Source organism: Artemia sp. Qi Xiang Cuo, chromosome 16 (genome assembly GCF_049724085.1).
Source record: "Artemia sp. Qi Xiang Cuo chromosome 16, ASM4972408v1, whole genome shotgun sequence".
In the NCBI taxonomy this organism is placed as follows: domain Eukaryota; kingdom Metazoa; phylum Arthropoda; class Branchiopoda; order Anostraca; family Artemiidae; genus Artemia; species Artemia sp. Qi Xiang Cuo.
The window spans coordinates 15,848,878-15,872,559 of NC_142809.1; the positions used below are offsets into that span (position 1 = coordinate 15,848,878).

General features: G+C 36.3%; 1 protein-coding gene across 3 annotated transcripts in view; it reads left to right on the top strand.

Annotated features, from left to right (window-relative positions):
* The first annotated feature begins 255 nt into the window (after positions 1-255).
* The window catches only part of LOC148942623 (dual specificity protein phosphatase CDC14A-like), an 89,219-nt gene continuing 65,792 nt past the window's right edge, over positions 256-23,682 (top strand). For 2 of the 3 annotated variants that reach the window (XM_089102768.1, XM_089102770.1), the window contains exons 1-2: positions 339-365; positions 16,914-17,010. In XM_089102768.1, the coding sequence (XP_088958894.1) occupies positions 16,932-17,010 (79 nt within the window). In that variant the 5' untranslated portion in view covers positions 339-365; positions 16,914-16,931. Of the gene's footprint in view, positions 281-338; positions 366-16,913; positions 17,011-23,682 lie in introns of those variants that run through there. The other variant, XM_089102769.1, reaches the window with a different exon arrangement.

The following is a 23,682-nucleotide window of genomic DNA, read 5'->3' on the forward strand; positions in this document are numbered from 1 at the left end:
CTAATTTGCACTTTTAATGCTATATAAAAGAAACTTCAGAACAAAAAATAAAAATAAGGCAGTATCATTCAGCCAGGGGGGTGCCCCCCCCTCTTATGGGCGCCCATGTTCTCTTATGAATAGGGATGACAATCTTTAGTAACTGCAACTTATTTGTGTTATTTCATGGCTTATATTGAGCAAATTGTGGCTATTTTCATCGCTAACTTCAAATATTTTAAAATAGATGGCATTAAATGGCAAATACGTTTTATAAATGGATGTTTAAATTCTAAATTCTGTGAGTTATTTATTTGAGTAAGGGGTTTCACTCAATTAATGAAGACTTAGGTCGAGTACTTGACCATGAACAGTTAAAATATTAGGTTAAAATAAATTTACCTTGATAGGGAATTATTTAAGGGTTGTGTCCTATGTGCCTCCCAAGAATTAACATTAAAAATAGGCTCAATAAGTGATTTACCTCTAATTAACCCTAGGTTAAAACCCTGGATATGTGTTATAAAAGACAAACCGATTTTAGAATTTTTGCTTGCTTCAAATAAAATTCTAAGACAAGGGGCTTCTCCTAGGCTGCAGTAGTTGATGAAGGTGATTGAAATTCTCAGGAATGAATCTAGAGCTCCAGTAATACCCAGGGAAGGTATTTGGCAAACATTTGGTGGTTGGCCATGTCTGAAGGAAACATACTAAACGAATAAAAGTTGGCTAGGGTTGGCTAGGCCTATTGGTCTACAGTTTGGCCCACTCAAAAGAAACACTAGCCTATGTAATTTTGAAAATGGTAGCCTAACTAATATCCTTTGTAAGAGCACTTCATTTCATTTTACTCTACCTAAGGTGTAAATATGCAGTTTACAACATAATTTATTCAGGATGAAAGTGAATGTATCATCTTAATTCTTTGTTTTATGCTTTTTCATAGGCCTAATTCAATAATTGCTTCTGGGGTAAATTTCATGGTAAATATTTACCAAATCATATTATTGAGTTTCAAATAAAGTGAATATACCATTTGATGCCTTTTTTTATGCTGATTACAAATATAACAATCATTTCTATTGTAAATGAACTTTAGCCCCCCCCCCCCCCCTGTGTATGTCAAGGTCAATATCTACCAAGTCATATTATTGAGTTAGGAATAAAGTGAATACACCATTCAATGCCTTTTTTTATGCTGTTTACGAACATAGCCTAATAAGCATTTCAATCGGAAATTAATTTCAGCCCCCCCCCCTATATAGGCTGTACTTAACCCGGAAATGACCGACCTAGGGGGGGGGGGGCTGAAATTCATCCCCGTGAGAAATACTTTTTATTTTTTTAATCAGCATAAAAAAGGCATCAAATGGTGTATTCACTTTAGTCCTAACTCAATAATATGATTTGGTAGATATTGACCTATGTCAATTCAGGATATATATTTGCACATATGGGGGTGGGGGTTAGGTTAGGTTAGGGGGGGGCTGAAATCCCATTTCCAATAGAAATGATTATTATATCTGTAATCAGCATAAAAAAAGGCATTGAATGATGTATTCACTTTATTCCTAACTCAATAATATGATTTGGTAAAAATTTACCAATTTCATTTTAAGTCTTTAAGAGCTAAGAGGGCTCTACACAGCTCATATGCTAGTTCTCTAAAGTCTAAAAGTATAGTTTCTAAAGAAAACTGGTTAGTGATTAAAGATTGTCATTTGTGGCTGATTTAGGAGTGGTAATTATTATTTTCCTATGTCTTAATAGTAAATTACTGTTCTGAAAACAGATTTGTTGAAATTTTTTAAAAAAGCTTGAAACAACTCAAAAATCATGTCAGTTTTGCTAAGATATGCAACTTCAATTGTGCAGCTATGCAACAATGGACTGTTTTGCTTTTTGGGGCCCCATTGTTTTTGGTTCAGACTAGAATTTTCCCAAGAAACAGTTATTGATCTGTGAAAAGGCATCAAGTGATGTAGGCTATTTACTTTTATCTTTGCTAAATTATGTTGTAAACTTTACCTAAATATATTGCCCAAATTATAGGCTATACACTCTTAGCATTTTGGCATCTTCATTCTTTTCTTCAAATAGATTTAACATAAATAAGTCACATAAACAAAATCAATTACATTAAATTGCAATGTCCAGCAACAAAAAGGGAAAAACCCTGAAGAGGTCTGGTAAGTGATGATAGGGAGCCATTGACTCAATTGCATCCCACTCTGTCTTCCATGGTTTATTGGATCAAGGGAGGGGTTTCTAGGTTAGGACACCCCAGAAAATTTTTGTCTAACCTGTAAAACAAAATACAAATTAACTTACTCCCCCTCCCCCCCATCAAGAAACAGAAAGACACATAGGGGACATATGATTTAGGATGTGTATCACATTAAAGGGCAGGGGAGGTGGGGTAAAGTGATGTGCTTTTAGGAATAACCTAAGTAAGTGTGTTTAGACTATTACATAATTAATTCAATAAATAAATAATAAATTAATTCAATTAGATTCCTTATGCTATTTCTTTAATATCACTTTTCTGACAGTACACCCCACCTCCTTGATGGTCCAATATGTAGCCCTGCTAAAGTATTTCTCCATTAATTGGATATAGTGATACATCATAGGTTTGAAGACAAATTATATTGGTCAATTTGTGACAGAATTGCTTCTTCAGAGTTGATAACACTGTACTGGTGCATAACTTACCTATTGCTTGTCCAAGGTGGTAAACATAGCAAAAACTACATACTTGTAGCTTAGTGAATGCAATTTCACTGCAATGTCCAAAAATACCTTTGGACCCATTTCTAAAAGTACCATTCAATGACAATTTAAAGGCTGTACTTTTTGGTTTGCTACAATGTCATTTTCAAATTGCATGCAACTGAATAATGGGATGCACAGGGCTGTTTGAATGACATGTAGTTCAACTCCAAGATTCTGTCTCCTTTGTTGGACATGAGAGTTGACGGAAGTGGAAGGACAATAGGCACTTTACTAGATTCCAAGACAGCAGAAAGCCCTCTATTTAGACCTTAATGATATAAACAATATAACAAATTTTATATAACAAAATTTTTAATTATATAAACAAATTTTGTATGTGTTTTTTAAGATTTTTTTTGTACCCCCCCCCCCCGAATTTGTTTTTGAGTAAAACCTCCTCCAAAAAAAAAAATCCTGGATACAGCCTTGGTGAGAGGCTTGCATATTTTTACTGTTCCTTTTCTTTGGCTTGATGTATGAGTTAGATCCAGTATTGTAGAAAATTGGTTTCAAAAGCAGAAATATAACCTAGCTAATGTTAACATTTAGCTTATGCTAGACCCATTCATAATAGAATTTGTCTGATTGGCTAGTTTTGACCCAAATAGAAATATTTCTTAATATTTTTTTTTTGAGGGGGGGAGGGGGTAAATTTTTGGTTTTTAAATATTATTTTTTTTAATATTCATTTAAGATCCCAAACTTTTGAACTGGATTCTAAGAGGAGTTTGAATTTTTGTTCTAAATTATAGCATGTTTTCACACAATATTTCCAATTGTGATGGATGGGAAGGAGTTGAGTTAAAAAGTTGAAACCCTGTTTTGAGGTCCATTTTTATGATGTAAATTCATATTTGAAGGTTATGTTTTACTTACTCCAAGTAATTTTTGTGTTCTTGATGATTCAGTGTATCAAGGTTTTTTAAATTAATTCTATAAAGCCCTTCAAGATAGTAAGAAAGTACTCAACTGGAGTTTAACTATGCTTAACTAAACTACTTAACTAATTGATAAGTTTAAGTAGTTTTAGTGTCATAAAACTCATCTCATGTGGAATTAATGCAGGCTTTGTGGGCTGGATCTCAGCTTTTCTTACAGATAGAACACAGAGTGTAAGGCTTTTTACTAATGAAGGACAATCAATCCTCTCTGAGAGATGTGGAGTCGCCAGTGGTATCCTACAGGGTAGTGTCTTACGACCTACTCTCTATGCTGACTGCAATGAACTTGTTACTTGGCTCACATCAATTCAATTAGTAGATACATATATTAGACCCAAGCACTTGAAAACAAAAATACAAATACACAACAACTTCTTAAGTAACAAAGCAATCAAATGATTTCATCTTCCTTCTTTTCTTCATGTAATTTAACAATGACCTTTGTTGATGCTCAAATTCAACCTGGCCAGGGTTTAGACCTGACAACCAGAGCAAGTGACCATTGTGCTTCTTCTGTAGCTATGTTCTGCCTGAACCAGGTCTGTGGCCCATGCTTCTTTCTCTTCTTTCTTGATGCCTACCCTTGGTGTTGGAGGCTCCCCTGTAACAGGGCCTGCAGTCTTATGGGGATTGTCTATAGAATTGGGCATGTTTTTGGGAGGCAAAGTGCTCATTGATACCTGCTGCTCTTCAGCAGGTTGGGCTTTTGCTTGGCAATTTTTGCCATCATGCAGATGTGTCATGGTTGGGTCTTGTCTTGGTTTAATGTGAATTCTGTTGTGGCAGAATGTTCCTCCTTGTTCAAGATGAACATAGTATGAATGAAGGTTATCATCAGTTTTACAAACCATGGCCTTCTTCCAGGGTCCCTGGTCATTCAACTGGACCCACACTTTCTGACCCATTTTTAACAGTTTCATGCTCCTAGTGTCTTGATTGTAGTACTTGCTTTGGGCCTCTTGGGCCTTTTCCCTCTGTTGTCTGAATCTGTCAAAGTGAATAACCCCTGGCTGCAAGATCTATGTGATACTGGGCAGGAGGGATCTCAACTGGCATCCCATCATTATTTGAGTGGGGGCAAAACCATCAATGGGTGTGTTTTGGCACTCCAAAGTGCCAAATATGGATCACCCTTGCTCTTGGCAGCTTTCATCAAAAGTCTTTTGGCCATTTGAACACCCTTTTCACTCCTTGGACTGGGGGAAGTTGGGGCTTGAGGTTGAATGGATGATTCACCAGTCTGTCATGAACTGCTCAAATTCCTTTCCACTGAACTGGGGCTGTTGTCAGTTGTGAGTTGCTTGGGAATTCCATATCAGCTGAAATGAGATTTCTGTTTGGCTGTGACCTGCTGTGACGTGGTGTTTGTCAGGCAATCAACCTAAAAAAACTGACTCATGTAATCAAAAGTGAGCATGTAATCTTGTCCGTTGAGCTGGAACAGGTCAACAGCTACATGATGGAAAGGGTAGCCTGGTATTTTGTGCAGGATCATTGGTTCCTTCTGTTGGCTCAGGGCAAACTTGGCACATACTTCACACTGGCCGAAAATTCTCTTGATATCTTGTGTGATGCCTGGCCAGCATACAGAAGTTCTGGCCCTCTCTTTAGTCTTCCCCACTTCCAGATGAGAGGAGTGTAGTTGGTTTAATATGCCTGGTCTCATGCATCTCGGAATGACTATATGCTGTCCTTTTACCACAAGGCAATCAAGTTCTGCCAGCTCTTGGTAGTAATTCCAGAAGGGCCCAAGTTTTTTGTCTAGGTCCTTTTTAGTGCTTGGCCAGCCTACTTGTAATGTCTGCATCTCAGAAGGTTAAGTATTTCGTCTTTTGCTGTTTCTTGGCGTATTTGGACTAGCCTTTGGCTTGCTATGGGTATAGTTTGAAGGACTGAGTGAACAACAACTTCACTTGTGACTATGTCTATATCTGCAAGATGCAGGCAAGATAGGGCGTCTGCTACAGGAATGGTCTTTCCAGATTTGTATCTTAGTTTGATGCCATATGGGTGAACAGCCAACATCATTTCCTGCAGTCTTGGAGGTGCCTTTTGTATTGATTTCCCAAAGATCAACCCCAGAGGCTTGTGGTCCATGATCATGCAGATTGTTCTTCTGAACAGATATTGGTGGAATCTTTTAAAAGCTAATGTTATTCCAAGTATCTCTTTTTCCATTTGCGAGTAATGCTGCTCCATCTCACTTAGAGAGCAAGATGCAAAAGCAACAGTTGCTCCATCTGCTGTCAGTTGTGTGCCCAGACCATTTTGGGAGGCATCTGTAATCACATTGATCTCCTTGGCTTCTGGGTCAAAGTATGAAAGGTTTTGACAAATTGCATCCTGAATTTCTCTCTTGGCATCCTTGTGGCTTGTAATCCATTCAAACTTCTGCTGTTTTGACAGGTCTTGAAGTGGTTTATTCAGCATTGATACGTTGGGGATGTATCTGGATAGGTAATTATAAATTCCCAACAATGTCTGAAGTTACTCCTGGTTTTGGGGTGCAGGCATGTTTTCTAACGCCTTGGTTTTCTAACACTCTGGATCTGGGGTGATGCCGCTCGTTGTTAATCTGTGTCCAAAGTAGGTGATGGAAGTAGTATCGATGACACATTTTTCTCTGTTGAACTGAACTCCTTTATCTCTTGCGGCTTGGAGTACTGCTCTCAGCTTGACGTCATGTTCAGCATCGTTACAGCCATTGCCTGCAATATCATCAATGATCAGCCCAATGTCCATTTCCCCAAAGACCTCCTCCATTTTTGCTGGTATTCGTCCTGTGCCAAAATCAGTCCAAATGGGTATTGATTCCATTTATACTGACCGTACATGGTGTTGAACGTTGTCAAATCGGAGGATGGTTTGCCCAACACCATCAATTGGTATCCATTTTGGGCATCCATCTTAAAGAATTTCTTGGCGCCTTTGCACTTTGCTGCTACTTCATCAAATAAGGGTATAGAGTAATGTGGTCAAAAGGGTCTAAACAGATCCTGAGTGACCCATCTGTCTTTCTTGCTAGGAGCAAAGAGTTCACCCACTGTGTTGGCTTGGTCACTTTTTCTATGACCCCAAGTGACTCCAGCCTTTTCAGTTCTTCTTTGAACTTAGTTTGCAGAGCAAACGGGATTCGCTTTGGTGGCTGTACAGTAGGGATTGCACCCTGTTTTAGATATATGTTGCAGGTTTCAGGCATTGTTCCTATGCCCTCAAAAACCTCACTGAATTCATCTAAAAGGTTCTGTACTCCTGGTCTAATAGGGACAGGACTGTTGATGCTGAGGACCAACTTGATCAGCTGAAGCTGTTCACTTGAATGGCGCCTGAGGATGGGTGCTCTATCCTTGCAGACAACATAGAAAGTATGGGTCCGGGGATTTTGGTTCTTGTACTGAACTTTGAGGTTGATGATCCCCAGTACCTTCAGTTGTCCTCCAGTATAAATGGTCAGCACATCCACAGTAGGCAGCATTGCTGGGTTTTTTGCCAATTTATCCAAGTCTTGCAATGGCAAAATGTTGGCCTCTGCACTGGTGTCAATCTTGAATGCAAGTTCAATATCATGCTCTACCAGCCTCATTAGTGTATAAGGCTTTTCCACCTTTTCTTCACTGGAGATGGACTCAATCATGAATTCTATCCCTTCTTCAGCTTCGCTTCTCGTTTCAAGTTTTTGTGCCGCCTTGCTCTTGCGCATTTTGGTAAAGTGGTTCATCTTCCTGCACTTGCTGCACTGCTTCCCTTTTACTGGGCACTTGTGGCTTCTTGAATATGAGCCACCACAGAAATAACATACAGGGGAATTTTTCTGTCTTTGAACTACTTCCACCTCCTGTTTTATTTGAATCTGAAACTGTTCACTGAGCATTAGTGCCTGGGCCTCTTGTACAGTTTCTATAGCTCGACTGCACTCAATTGCTGGAGCCAAAGTAAGTTTGGCTCCCTCACTGAGCAGCCACTCTTGAATTCTTACATTCTTGACTCCAAATATCAATCAATATCGAACGAGCTGGTCTTCTAGAGTGCTAAATTCACAGTCCTTTGCTAGCACTTTCAACTGAGTAACATGCAATTCGATGGTCTCTCCATCCTTTTGGTTTCTCTGGTGGAAGATGTATCTGGCAAAGATGGGGTTTGTACTTGGTTGAATGTAGTTCTCAAACTTATCCAGTTAACTTTTGACTGTATCTGTTTTCCCACTTAGTGGACATGAGAATATGAGCTCACAATGTCTTCTGAGTCTTCTTGATTTGGATTTGAGATTGGGGCTTGACCAATTGATTGTTGGAGCTGGTGTGCTATCCATGTTGAACTCTTAAAACTTCTGCTTCTGGGCACCATTTTATGAACTTGTTACTTGGCTCCCGTCAGTTCAATTAGTAGATACGTATATTAGACCCAAGCGCTTGAAAACAAAAATAAAAATAAACCACAACTTCTTAAGTAACAAAACAATCAAATCATTTCACTGACGACTCAAAGTTGTTTGATGCAGTCAATCAGAAGTCACTACAAGCAGATCTTGACCATATTCAAAAATGGGCAACAACAAGGCACATGAGCTTCAATACTGACAAAAGTAGTGATATTCATTTTGGCAAGTCCAACCCAGGTTTCTAGGATACTATGGTCAATCCAGCTGCAAAGTGTGGCTGAAGAAAGGTATCTCGAAATCATTGTTGATGACAAGTGTAAATTCCATTCAAACTGCAAGAAGACTGTGTCTCATGCAAACTCTGTCCTAGCACTCTTAAAGAATAATATATCCAGTAGGTCTCCCTATGTTTTTGTGAGGTTGCCCAAGCTTCTTGCAAGAACAGTGTTTGATTTTGGAATGTGCATAGCATCACCAGGACAAAGAGGTGATGTACAGCTTCTGGAAGGGGTGCAAGGGAGAGCCACAAAGGCAGTATCTAAGATTAGGGACAAGCCTTATGATGAATGTTTGAAGGAGCTAAAATTATCCACACTGGTTTCCCAATGACAAAGAGCTGATATGTTTATGGCATATAAGCTTACTTCACAAGAACTCTTCCCCCCAATTCATTTGTCAATTTTCCAAAATATCAGCACTGACAGGAGGGGACATTTGAAGAAGCTGTTCAAGCCATCTGTCAAAACTCGACACCAACAACAGTTTTTCTCCTGCCATGTAGTAAACCACTGGAATAGTCTCTCAAATACAACAGTCTCAGCACCTAATGGTGAAGTTTTCAAGAAGTTATTAGACGTTGAATGAAAGGGTGTTCCCTGGAAGTACCAGTGGAATGCATTTGATGTTTAATCATTCACATCATCAAGTATGGAGCAATTCATAGATCAAGATGTATCTTAATTTGCTTCAAGGTGCAAATTAAGGTAATAACTTATCACATAGTTAAAACTGATTCTAATTAAACACATCCCTCAACTGGCAAGAGAGCTCAGCCTACAATTAAAACTTTGTTTTTGCCAGTTAAGCGGAGGAGGTAGGGTTGTCAAGTTGCATTTTACTAAGCAAATCAATAGGTACATACGAACTCGTAGCTCCATTAATTGCATTACTGTAATGCAGTTGCTTAAATATAGGCCGAGGGCTTGTGCAGCCATCTAGACATTTTTAAACCCTTTCCCCAAATCTTGAAAATACCTCTTATGGGGTTCCTTCATTGAAAAATACAGTTTATTTCTTATTTTCACTGAAAAATTGACAACTGTGCTCCCCCTAGATATAAATAGTTACATTTTGCTTCCCACTTGAATTTTTGTGAGCTGATTTCAGTGTTTTAGCTTTTAATATTCATCAAAATTGTATGACTTGCATTACCAATAGTTTTATAAATTAAACCAGTCTTAGTGAAACAAACTTTAACTGTAGGGATAATGAAACAAACTTTGAGACAATAAACTATATGAACATTAAACTATTAAATTCTTAAATGCAAGCCATTTAAAGCATTTACAGATAAAGAAACAGAGTTGGAGAGAGTTTGTATAAATATAACAAATCTACAACTTAAATCAGGCAATACAAGACTCCACAGACCTGGAAAAAGTGTAAATACCTAAATACACATATATTCCCTTTTATAACCAACAACCAAAACAAAATCAATCAATATAATTCTAAAAAAGACAAAGTCCTGATTAAAAAAAAATGTATCCAAATTATAAGAAAGGATAATGATATACCTAAATACAAATTATCTGAAACAATTAATGTTAAAATAATCAGCCACCAGGTGTGTTAAGGTGCTCAAGGAATGATAACTTTGTGCCACACCTGGAAGTCAATTCCATAACCTTGAAGATGGCACCAGAGGGATAAAATCAGACTACATGCAGGGACTTTTGTGGTTTAAGAACAACATAAGTAATAATGACAAGCGGTCAGATGTAAAGACATAAGGCTGGATGACAACAAGAAGTATTCCATGTTGCCATGCAAAGTTGCCGATTTCTACCAAAATTTCGATCTTGGTCAGTAAATTTGTTGGTTTCTCACTCCTTAGTTTTGGGCAGTGACACCTCAGCTTGCAGTATATTCTTTGCAATTACTGCCTATAATAAGTGCACAATTTTCTGTAAAAGAAATGTATTTGTGATATAGCAGCAAGAGGAGCTACGATTTTGTCAATTTTTACCAAAATTTCGATCTTAGTCTGTAAATTTGTTTTGTTTTTCACTCCCCCCCCCCAGTTTTGGGCAATGACACCTCAGCTAGTTGTATATTTTTTGCAATCATTCCCTCTAATAAGTACAATTTTTTTTTAAAAAAGAAATGCATCTGTGATATTGCAGCATGAGAAGCTACGTTTTTTCCGATTTTCACCAAAATTTCGATCTTAGTCTGTAAATTTATTTTGTTTCTCACCCCCCCCCCCCCTCCAGTTTTGGGTAGTGACACCACAGCTATTTGTATATTTTTTTGCAATCACTCCCTCTAATAAGTAAAAAAAATTATATAAAAGAAATGCATTTGTGATATTGCAGCATAAAGAGCCAGGATTTTGCCGATTTTTACCAAAATTTCGATCTTGACATGTAAATTTGTTGGTTCCTCATCCCCCGGTTTTGGACAGTGACACCTCAGCTAATAGTATATTCTTTGCAATCACTGCCTCTAATAAGTAAGAAATTTTCCGTAAAAGAAACGGGTCTGCAAAATTGCAACATTGAGGTGTGATTTCTACCAAAATATCAATCTTATTCATTAATTTCATTGGTCTGTCACCCCTCCTCAATTCTGGATAGTGACACCTCTACCAGTAATATATTCTTTGGAGTTGTAGGAACTGGCACCTGTGAAAGTCTATCTATAACATACAACCTATTGCTACAATGGCGTAATATATTAAGTACAAAATATACGAGTGCACTTCTAAGTACTGTCATAACTCTCAGCGGTTTGTTATTACTGTTATTTACGAAGGAGTATGAGATGCAACCCTAATTGCAACATAGATTAAATAATATGAAACGTTCTCTTTCCTCAAATCTCATATGTATTTTGTTGAAGCAACATTGAATCACAACCTTATATTACTTAACATTTGTCAATACTATATACAGAATAACATAAGAATAAAGCTTTCAATGATACTAGTTCTCTTTTTTGCACTGAGGAAGGATCTTTGTCAACTGTGGTAAGTCAAACTAAAATAGTTTCATTTCCTGCAGGAAGGGGTGTTTTTGTACAAAAAAAAAAAAAAGAAAAAAAAAAAAAAAACAGAATGTACTACGTAATCTTATTTTGGCTACGATTGTCGTGGCTTTGTTGAATAAGTTGAAGCAAAATCAGGCATCTACAATATCCTTGAATGGTAATCACTCAACGTTTCCAAATTGCGTTTACTGACAACCTGGGAAGTAAATTAATACCCCCAACCTAATATTCTTCATCTAAGTAGAACCTGTTTTTCTGATGCTCAATCCTAATGAAATATACTTAAGTATGATAAAAATATAATTCTTTAGAAACAAATTTGGACTACATATTTGCACATTAGTGGGGTGGGGTAAAGCATAGCGGGTCCCTTGCCTAATGTTTTAGGTATAATTATTCTGCATATTATAAAGTAAGAATTGTTTTCTAACGTCACACTGTCCAAATACTTTACCCCCCCTCCTAATGTGCAAATATATAGTCCAAATTATATATTTCCCATCTATTCTGTCACGTCTCTTTGTCTTTTCTCACGCTAAGCTGAAAGAAACTAACGAAAAAAGTGATTCCACAATACGTCAATGGATGAACAATTTGAGTGGTTGGGGCGATATCATACAAATACCGTAAATTAACCAATAAAATTACGAGAAAAAGTTTTTCTCGCTGTTTCATTTACTTTCTATTTGTCTATAAAACGCCAAATGTGGCTTGTGATAATTAATATTGGGCCATTGAGTTAATGTTTGGTTCCTATCAAAACCAATAAAAGCTCGCATGCAATCGTGCGAAATTTTGATTTTTCATTTTTTGTTTATGGCATGTTTTCAAAGAACCAAATTATGGACTTCGCTTGTCAATTATGATGAAAGTTGAAAAAAATATGCTTTGGTCGCATGCGAAAATTAACGATGCATGTAATTTTATTTTGCAAAGATGTCGGTATTTTTCGCAGCTAAGCGCGAAAATAGCATTATGATTCTAAACCCCATGTTTGGTAAACCAACAAATCAAATTGGTAAAATATTTCTTCTCTAGTCTAAGGTCATCTAAGATTGCTCTAAGGTTGTTTCCCTCAAGTACAATTATTCTTGCGCATGCGGAATTTTCGCAAAAATTCCGGACGCGGATGAGAAAAAAAAACCAAAAATTTGTTCATATTACGAATCGATACAATAAAATTTTTCTTTCGGTATTTGTTGTCATCATGAAGGTCCAGTTTGACTCGCTGTACTTACAATGGAAGTTTCATGCTGATTGGAGAAAATAAATGATTGGCCCATTTGGAGGTGTCACAAATCGATACAGTCCATTTTTTCCCTTAAGCTTGCCTGTGTCAAGCATAACCAATATATATACTGCTGTGAAAGACCGGAATCTGGTAAATGTCAACATTCACCGGTGAATGCCCAAAATTCCCTTTTCTCTGCTTGGATTTAGTCAGCTTTGTCAGTCTTGTGCAAGATTTGATGGTAAAAGTTAAAGTTAAGTTAAATTATGTTATGAATCTCAGAAATGTGTTAAAAGTCTAATCTAACCTAACCTGTCACCATTAAACCTTGTATAAAAATGACAAAGGTGTTGGACAAAGCTGACTAAATCCAAGCCGAAAAAAAGGAATTTTGGACATTCACCGTTGAATGTCGACATTCTCCAATTTCGGTCTTTCATGGTAACATATACACCAAATTGTTTTCAATAGAGTAGCTACTGCGTGATCAAAATTTTCTGTGCAGCATAAAAGACCATTGTTTTAGGGTCTATGAAAAGGATGGGTGATGGGTTCCTTGGTTTCTTTATTTTTTAAGTAATCAAATTGTTGGATTTTTTTGGTTTGATGGATTTTTTTTGGTTTGATGGATTGATGATGGGAGGTACCGAATGGTTTTTTATTTGATTTTTCTGTCGTTTTGTTTTGTTTTTGGGGGTCGATTATTGTCACCGGTCATAAGTTGATTAATATTTAGGCCTAGTGGGGTGATTATTTACCTAAACAAGCGATGTTTCAGGTTTTGTTATGCTTATTGTCGATTAAAAAAAGTTTTTTTACAAAAACTTTCCATAAAAAAAAGTTTTCATAAAAAAAAGTTTTTGTTTCCGTTAAGGTCCCTTTGTCCTTGTGAGTTGAAGCCAATTGGAAATGAAACAAATTTCAACTCTGCTTCAACTTCAACTTCAACAAACTTCAACTTCAAAATGTTTGTCTTCAATAAGGTCTACCTGGCCTTGTCTGAATACTCCTTAAATTTAGAGCCTTTCAGCGATGAAATAAATTGTAGGTCTATCTTCGGGCGTCACAAACCAGTACAGGCAAAATTAGCTTGTCATTATATTATAAATTACGTTTGATTTCTTTAAATAAATCCCCATCCTTAAGTATTTACAGGAAAGTTTTTTTGAGCAATTAAGGCTACTGGAGGTCAAAAATAAGTTGAGTCTTGGATTATTAACAAATTTGAAACGCTGCCGCTCGAATTTATGTTATTTTTGCACCAATGGAGAATATAAAGCTTTCATTTAAGCAGAGCTCATTTATGGAAAATTTCAAGAACAGATATCATTTGACCATATACGCGATAATCTATACCAAGTGTAGGAGAGAGACAAAGACAAGCTCGTGGTTTAAGACGTTACGGATCGATATATTTTTTTTTCATTTTTTTTTGTCTACATTAAGGTTTTCTTAGCACTGTCTGCAAGTTACTTTAAAGCCGGTTACAAAATACCCTTCTGGTGTTTTCTAAATTTACGTTCGGAAAGAAACATAAGCTTTTTGGCCCTCTTTTGGGTCCTATTTGGTCCAGCATATTTTTCTTCATAGTGGAGGTTTCCTGTGGACATACGACTTGCAACTACAAGTTTCAGATTGATGTAGGACAACAGGTTTTTCGGATCATTTCGGGACCCCTCTAACACCCCACCCCGTCCAAACAAAATGTGTAGTGAGTCTTCTTAGCAATGCAAAGATCCTTGAAAGTTTCAACCTAGTTAAAAAATGTTTCTTTGGCCCTTTTTTGCCAAAATTTTCAGGAAGTCCGCGCCCTCAAACTAATTTTTTTTTCATACAGATTTACTCCACCTAGCCAGGGACTTATAATTTTCAATCTGTTTGGAAAAAGATTTGTGGACTCTTTTTATTGCTCCATTTTCAATCGATCATTCCTTTTTTCTCTTTTTCTTGGTGAAGTGCACTCCCACCTATTCACCAATCCATAAAACTATACCATAAAACTTCCTGGTTCCAAATTTTAGAGGCAGAAACTCAAATTAGTTCTGCTTTTTTTTTTTTTTTTTTTTTTTTTTTTTTTTTTTGTGCGTGAGGTTTCCCCTAGTCCAGGCCTTAAGGTTTTAAGTTTCAATCTTTTAAGAGAAACAACTTTTGGCTATTTTTTAGGGGAACTAATATTTTGTCTCTATTTTTCCTTGTGTATTGTGTCGCTCTTGATCCAAGTACTTAGGAATATATGTTTTGAGCCAATTAGAAGAAAATATTAGCTCATAAGCCAATTTTGTTCACATTATATTCCCCTTAGCTCAGAAATTTATTGCCCTTTTATTGACAAAAAGACATTTATTGCCCTTTTTTCTGCTTGTTTGTCAAACCTCGTTTTGAAGGAACTAATATTTTCTCTGTTTTTTTCCCTTCTGAATATAAGTTCCGCTAGTCCATGGACATCAAAATATAAGTTGCGAGCCAACAAAATAAAAGAATTTGGGCCCCATTTTAAGTCACCTGTGCCCATATTTTCTTGTTCATTAGGCTTTTCTTGCCCAAGAATTTACAGCTTTAAGTTTCAAACTGATGAGGACGGAACGTTTTGACCTTTTTTTGGGCTCCCTTAAATGCTTCCCCTTCTCAGTAGAACGTGTGTTCCTCTTAGCTCGGGTTTTAGCAGCTTGGGTTCAAACCCTGACAGGTTTGAGCAAATTGGGCAGCCAAGATGAAACATGCCCACCTTTTCCCACTATAAAACCTAGGCGTAACCAGCTGGCAATTTGCATAATTTTCACTCATGCCTCAGAGACTAGAGGGGGGCCATTTTATCCCTGGGTCTATATCTATTGTTTGACGATTTTGAATAATATTTATATCTCATAATTTTAATCTGATATCCGTGGGGGAGGTGGGGGTTACAGGGGGCTGGGTATAAAAAAGCACGGGAGGAGGTTACCTGTACTATAGTCCCTTTCGACCCTTAAAAAGGACACTAGGACTTTTGACTTCTCAAACGAGTCCTATCCGAAGTTTCTTTGACCACCCCTTCAATACAAAGTCATAAGGGGCAAAAATAGTACATGGAAGGCAAACGGCTCTTTACTATAAGCAGGGCTAGAACGTCGCCTTTGATAAGCCCAATTGTTGAAATGAAAAAAAAAAATGTTTAGATACAAGTTTCTTGAAGAAGATTCCTTTACTAGAAGAGTCCGTTGGGAAATGTTTAGTCTTCCACCATTGCCTAGAACCATTCAGAGGTGCCAGGGGTCTTACTACGTTAAAATTGGGTACTTGTTCCTATAATTACTCGCCACTCTTTATATACCAAAAGAAATAAAAAAAATAGCCCGATTTTGATCCCACGCTCTCTAGATTGCCATTCTGATATATTCATCACCTTAGTTGATTTGAGAAATTTCAGTCGAACCTCCACCGCCTCTGCTCCCACTCCTTGTCAAGTTGGTATTTGAAAGACTGAATGGAGGGAGTGCAGACAGTTGAGTTCTTCAGTTGATTGTAGTGTTTAAGGACTATTCTTCAGATGTGCACTCGACGTGTTCTTAATTGGCCCAATCTAGTTTAATAAAAAAAAAATACTATATGACGTATTTATTAGTTATTTTACCTTCATTTTATAAGCCTGTATTATATAAAGGTTTTTAGGCAGGGCTGCCGCTAGGTCCTTAAAACTGTAGAATTTAAATGATTAAACGGAAATTGTTAAAAATAATTAAACCAAAATTAAAAAACGATTAAAATTAATAATTCTACAAAAATACTCAACTTAAAGAAATCCAGGAGACCCGTTTTTCGCTTTTGACTCAACAGTAATTTGCAGTCTTTCGGAACAGAAAAAAAGCAGTTACTGAAAACTGTACTGAAGTGTACAGGAAGCAAAGCAAAAAAAGAAAAAAAAACAGGTGATTTTGAAATGTTGAGGTCATTAACTAAAGTGGTTACTTGTGTATTTTTCCAATTTATGTACCTTCATAGTTGAAAATCAAGAAGAAGAAAAAAAAAAGAAAGCTGAAATGATTCACATGGAAAGCTAAGCGGTCGGATTATCTTGATATTACCTATGTCTTACCAGATGACGCTACAGGCGATCATTGCTGACCGTCTCGGGTTCAGATTTTGGAGAGATCGATGTATCAAGTATACGGTTGATTGCGTCAATGTTACGTTAAACAACAGCTGGACAGGTCCCTACTGGTCCCTTTTTCGGTGTCAAGAAGATCTTTTTTACCGCCAAATAACTCCCTAAACTCCCTAATTTTCACTCCTTGAACCTGTGGCAGCCCTGTATTTGCTACCTTCACTGTATTGTTCTACTATATAAACGTTTATATTTCAGGGCTGGGGCTTCATTGAAATGACAATCAAAATGATAGAAAAAATGGAGCTGTCTGAGAGCAGTGGCGTTCTAGTTCACGCAGTTGAGGTGATTAAAGGTATTCTTAACTTTGTTTTTACTTTTCTGTGAAGCAATTGGTGAATCAATTTGTAAACACTCAATTGCATACATGAGAAGCTCTTAAGATTAATGAAAAGTACAAGCTTTCGTTGAAAAATCTTGAGGAAAAATACAGTAAATTGAATGAGAACCTTGAAAGTTGGAATTGAAGATGCAGTGTTTTGCAGTCTCGCATCATCACCGAAGAAAATTTTGGTAATAGCTTTAAGATAACCCAAGAATAACTCATGCAGTCGCATGAGGCTTTAGTTGGAAAATTTTCTCCACGCAGAGATTTCAAGTAAAAATCACTTGGATTGTTAATAAAAAAGATTAAAAAACACTTATGTTTTATGTCAGCTCCTCCCCCCACTCAGAGTAGATTTATGAACCCTCTAGAGGTTTGACTGACTTCCGTTTGGACATATTAAATATTGATCTCCTCTTTTGCACGAATTATCTCATTTTGAAAAGCTTTTATGGTTGACTCCTTGTCCAGCACATGCGCGTAGACATTGGAAAAATAAATACAAATTAGTGCCATTGATTGTATATTTCACTAAAAGATACATTTCATACTGGACATCACGATACACTAAGCTGTCCTAGGTAGTATTAAGGGTGCTGCAAAAAAAGGAACTTCTGCATTAAACTTGGGAAGTCACCATTATAAATTCACATGTTTTGAAATAAATACATACGATACTACTAAGAATACAGGTGTTGAAAATATTAATAAGCAGAAATCATGAAAAATCGTGAGGATCAACATAATGTATTTATAGGAAAAGTGGGAACACCCTCCTCCGTCACAGACACAACATTTTGTGTGTGTTAGAAAAAATTTCTTGTTAGAAAAAATTAAACCTATTAAATAAATATAAGATGCTCTTTTAGCAATAGAATAAAATTGTTAGAAAAAATTCGATAAGAACAGGAGTTTGCTATTGCGGAAATTAATTCCCCGTTGAACTGTTGAAAAGAAGATCTGAAAACATTATTTGCTTTTAAATGAGTTATCTCTCTCCATACGACTGTCTTCTGAGCTCTACGGATTAGAAGGCTCTAAAAAGAATAAAGATTCTCCTGAGCGATTGATGGCGTACAGGGCATGGAATTGAAGTTTCAGTTGCCGAGTCCTTCTTCTAGTGACAGGTAGCAACCCTGTCGCCCAACCTTGCGGCAGGTGGAATGGAACCCCGGCCCCATATTGCCAAGTAGAGCATCAATCCATTTGACTGTCACAGGGTTTAGAAGGCTCTATCTGCTTCATAATTATTCTGAATTTTGATTAGTGTTTACCGTTTTAGGAGCATAACTGAGTCATTTTTAATTTAGTAGTATAATCTATAAGGCTTTTGGCTGTATTTGATGTGGGTTTCTTGATTAGTCATAGTCATATACATAGTCATAGAATTAGTCATAGGATTAGTCACAGTCATATACATAGTCATAGGATTAGTCATAGTCATAGGATTAGTCACAATATAAATAGTCATAGTTTTAGGATTAGTCATAGTTTCCTAGACCTAATTTCTTGAGCTCGCCTCTCCAGAGGCCTGGTCAAACTTGTATGTATGTATATGGAATAATAAACGGTTGAAGTCGAGCATTGTACATCTGATAGAACAAGTGTGGCAAGTGTACGGTTTTCCACTGGGGAAAGTTTTTTCTAATCAAACCGTTTTGAAAATTATAAGAAAATTGGGACATCGAGCGTTATGAAGTTGAAAGACCTAGCGCTTTCTATGTTTTAAATAATATTGTAGGAAAATTGCGACATCCAACGTTATGAAGTTGAAAGAGCTAGCGCTTTCTATGTTTTAAATAATATTATAGGAAAATTGCGACATCCAACGTTATGAAGTTGAAAGAGCTAGCGCTTTCTATGTTTTAAATAATATTATAGGAAAATTGCGACATCCAACGTTATGAAGTTGAAAGAGCTAGCGCTTTCTATGTTTTAAATAATATTATAGGAAAATTGCGACATCCAACGTTATGAAGTTGAAAGAGCTAGTGCTTTCTATGTTTTAAATAATATCATAGGAAAATTGCGACATCCAACGTTATGAAGTTGAAAGAGCTAGAGCTTTCTATGTTTTAAATAGCGCTATAGAAAAATTGCGACATCCAACGTTATGAAGTTGAAAGACCTAGCGCTTTCTATGTTTTAAATAATATTATAGGAAAATTGCGACATCCAACGTTATGAAGTTGAAAGAGCTAGTGCTTTCTATGTTTTAAATAACGCTATAGAAAAATTACGACATCAAACTTTATGAAGTTGAAAGACCTAGCGCTTTCTATGTTTTAAATAATGTTATAGAAAAATTGCGACATCCAACGTTATGAAGTTGAAAGACCTAGCGCTTTCTATGTTTTAAATAATATTATAGGAAAATTGTGACATCCAACTTTATGGAATGAAAAGACATTTTCACCTTATTGATATTTTGACTCACCAATTTAGACGTTTTTAAATAGATTTGTTAAATATTTTGGGAACTTATTTCAGGAGCTAAGAAACCTGAAATTCAGAGGAGGACCTTTCACGGATGCGCTAAAGATCACGAGGTGTTTTTCGAGAAAATTATAGCCTAGTCAACGAATCAGCATTATACTATTTTATGGAATGAATACTTCTTCGAATATATTTTTTTTGGGGGGGGGGGGGGTGGTTGGTCCTCATACTCCTCCGTATCATTGTATAAAGTTAGTTTCTTAAACCACATTGCCATGCCATAATATAAAGAAATAAAACGATCAAAAATCTGGTCTTTAAGGCAAAACGAGAATACTGAAAAAACACACAAAGCGAATATTTCGAGAGGACAACCCCTCTTCTTCAGCGCGAAAAAAAATAATATATTCAAGGAAAAAGGCGAAGAAAAACCCAACAAAACAAACGTGGAAAGTCAATGTGAAAAAGACATAAACCAAAAAATTAAAAGATAAATAAAATTCAATAAAAACAAACAAATTATAAGAATTAATACCAAATATCTAACAACCATTAAGTAAGTCATTCGCCAATATCCACGATTTACACAAAATCCAAAAAATTAGAACTGCCATCGACGGATACAAGCGAGTTTTTCGCTAGTATATAATAAATAACAATAAATAACAAGAGTCAAACTCAAAACGAGCAGAAATTAACTTGAACAGAACTGACAAACCCCAGGCCTTATCTAGACCCGAATATGATTTTCAATTTACTGAAAAAAAAATGAACGTGGATTGTCAGTTTAATATGCATACTGATATTTGCTCCTTAAAGTGTTAATATTGTTTAATTTATTAATGTAAAAAGTGAAAAATTTTAAAATATATTTTTTTTTTCAATAGGCTCAATCATAGGCAGCGCTAATCATAGGAAGATTTATTTAGTAAGGAGTTAGATGTGGCATTGAATGGGTTTTTTAAATAATAAACCCACATGCACTGATTGCATTGAAAACGTTTCCAATGGATAACATTGAAAATGTTGGATACAGTTTTTGATAAAAAGACATTTCATTTTGAGGTAGATTTTAATTTAGTACTTTTATAATAAAGTAGACGAGAGTGAATGTAGTAAAGATTGAGGCTATAATTTGATATTGGAGGGAAGCACATTGCTTAGCCTTATGATTAGACGAAAGAATGGGTGTAGATAAAAGTTTCAAAATAAGAATAGTGTGGTTTTGGGAAAACGTGGCGATGAACTATTGAATATATTGCATCTTATCCCCTTTTAGTCCTGCGTTTTATGTTGTGAAAAGGCATTGAATTTGCGCTATAGAAAAGGTTTTGTGAAGGTTCAGTCCTTGCGTATATCAGATTATTATGTTAAAGAGATTCATCCTTTGTATAGGCGTAAAATTACAAGTTTGTAATGCAACTTTTTGGCGTATTATTTCCGAGGTTTTACGCTTCCACCCGTTTCAACGTAAGAAAACGATTTTAATATCATTTGGTATTTGACTCAGCACCATTCATCTATCAAATTACATTTTTGAATTTGCTTTATCTTTTGGATTGGAAAATACGTCAAAAACTTGTTGAAAATCGTTGAATGAAGGAAAATTTCAAATTCTTAAATTATGTTGAGATTATTCTCTAAGAAGAAGTCTAAGTAACATCATAATTTGGCTCGGTGAATCCATGGATCTGAAACTAAGGAATTCAATGGTGCTATTCACACGACCTATTGACCTATATCCATGCAAAGTTTACAAACATACCTCTTAGTAGGATTTTCTGCAATTTTGTGCAACAAAACTATTGTAAGTGAGGTTGGTATTTCATTCTGTGTGAAATCAGAAATCAAGTAGAGTAGTATCGTATCCTCGTTTGTGAAGATTATTTTTTTGCACTTTTTCATAAAGAATACGGCAAAGGCAATGGAAGAACGTAACAATAATTGGGTAGCTAAAACTCCTAGACATAGCTGCCGCAAATGTTTTAGTGTCCTAGACAAAAATATTGGCGAAATGTAAGAATGTTTTTTTTCGAGAGTTCAGGGTACAAGTGTGGGTTTCAAAATGAAAGGTAAGAAGACTAGGTTCGTCATATCTACAATTGAATGGGAATGCAATGGTGATATTACTTAACGGTAAATTTGACCGATCATATGTGTCTAGTGTTGGGCGATAATTTGATTAAATGATATATCGATATTTTTGCTTTGGATATTCGATAACCGATATACCGATCTCGATATTTCTGATCAGTCTTCTGCTCAGTTTAACTTTAGGTTTTGCCAGAATTCAATTACAAAAATTGAAATTAAAGAGTATTTTGGCCATTTTTTCCAAATTTTGAATAAAATACAAAAAAAAACTTCCATTGCATGAATAAATACCACAAAAACCCCGATTTGGAATTACTCGGGCTTAGCCTAAAGAAAGATAAGCTATTGGCTATTTTTGGCTATTCAAATTCAGCAACATTTCAATATTTTCCCCTGAGAATTGGCTCTGGTTTCAGTGATTAAATAAAAAAAATAGTTTTTTTTTGAGCTGAAAGTAAGGAGTAGCATTAAAAGTTAAAAGAGCAGAAATCGTTCCGTATGTGAGGGGGATAACCTCTCCTCAATACCTCACTCCTCACGCCGAAGTTTCTTTTTGTATTTTAAAAATTCACTTACTCGTAAACGGCTCTTGTTTTTCAGGAGTTGTTCTTAAATAATTGGTACAAAATGTTAAAAATAGCCTAAAGAGCGAGGTATTGAGGAAGAGGATCCCCCCTCATACACGGGATAATTTTTGTTCTCGTGTAATTTAATTTCTAATTGTTTTTCAAATAATGCCTGAAAATCTGCCTTTTCTATCCATGGAAGATCCTCCCGCCAAGAAAATTCCTCCTTTGAAAATTTCTCCCGTGTAAGATCCTTCTTACTCCAGACAATTCCATTCCTGCTGAAAATTCCCCACAACAAACTTTTTGCAGACAACTCCGCCTGGAAAATTCTTTTTAGCCTACTTTTCGGTCGAAAAAAAAGGACTTGTTTTTCTTTTAATTTTTAATCGTTCTTCAAATCACGCAGGAAATCCACCCTCCGTAGAAAATTTTTCTTGGAAATTCTCTCCTCCCAATGTCTCAATGAAAAGTTCCCCCCACGTAAAATTCGTCCATGGAGAATCTCTCCCGCCGACCCCCCCCCCCATGGAAAAATCCCCGAGACAATTTAATTTCGTTTGAAAATTTACTCTGGGCAATTTCCACGGAATATCTCCACATGTAAAATTGAATTGCCAAAGAGAAAGTAAGTCAAATAAAAAAAATCATATAAGAATTCTGGTAAATTCTCCCGTGTATAGTTTCCCTTTGAAAGTTCATATCTGGAAACTTCACTCCCCAAAGAAAATTTTCCCCTTGGAGCGTCGCCCCCCCCCCACAGAAAATTCCCCATCCCCAAAAAATGCCTGTTTACTTCCCAATAACAAATTCAATATGCAAACACTAGACAAATCCAATAACTTTCAACCCTTTCCCCAGGGACTTGCAGGGTCGTGTCTTGGGAAAAAAGGGGCGTGGGACGGGGGGGGGGAATCTATTTGTCCTCCAATAGTTTTGGTCACAAAATGGGGAACTAGAAGTGCAATTTCCGTTCGAGCAAGCCCTCTCCTGATCTTGCATGAACGTATTGGTTCAATACAATCACCCTGCAAAAAAAAAAAAAAAAAAAAAAAAAAAAAAAAAAAAACATGCATCCTTGATCTTACTTCCAGCAAGAACTACAGAAGTAGTAGCAGTATTCTTTGCATTTTTGGGGGCGTTCTCGCCCTTTCTCGAAAATCATACCCCGTAGCTTATGATGGGTACATGAAATTTTGAACTTTATATATCTGGAGCCGGTATAAAAAGCCAATTCATTTGATGTATCTGTTGTTATCGAAATTATCGGGTTGTATCTGTTGTTATCGAATACGGGTTTTAGTGTTTCAGTTACTATTTGGCCGAGTTGCTTCTTACTTACAGCTTGCTACCACAAACTTTTTGATTAACTGATCAGACTTGGAATCCACTCCCAGATCGGAAATTGGTGGCGGGCATGGACATTAATTTTATGACAACTTCGTATAGGTATTTTTAGACCTATATTACAAGACTTAAACGACTTGAGTAGATTAGTTTTTCTTGGAACTAAAGACTCCCTCCTGGAAATCTGGTGAGCCGTGAC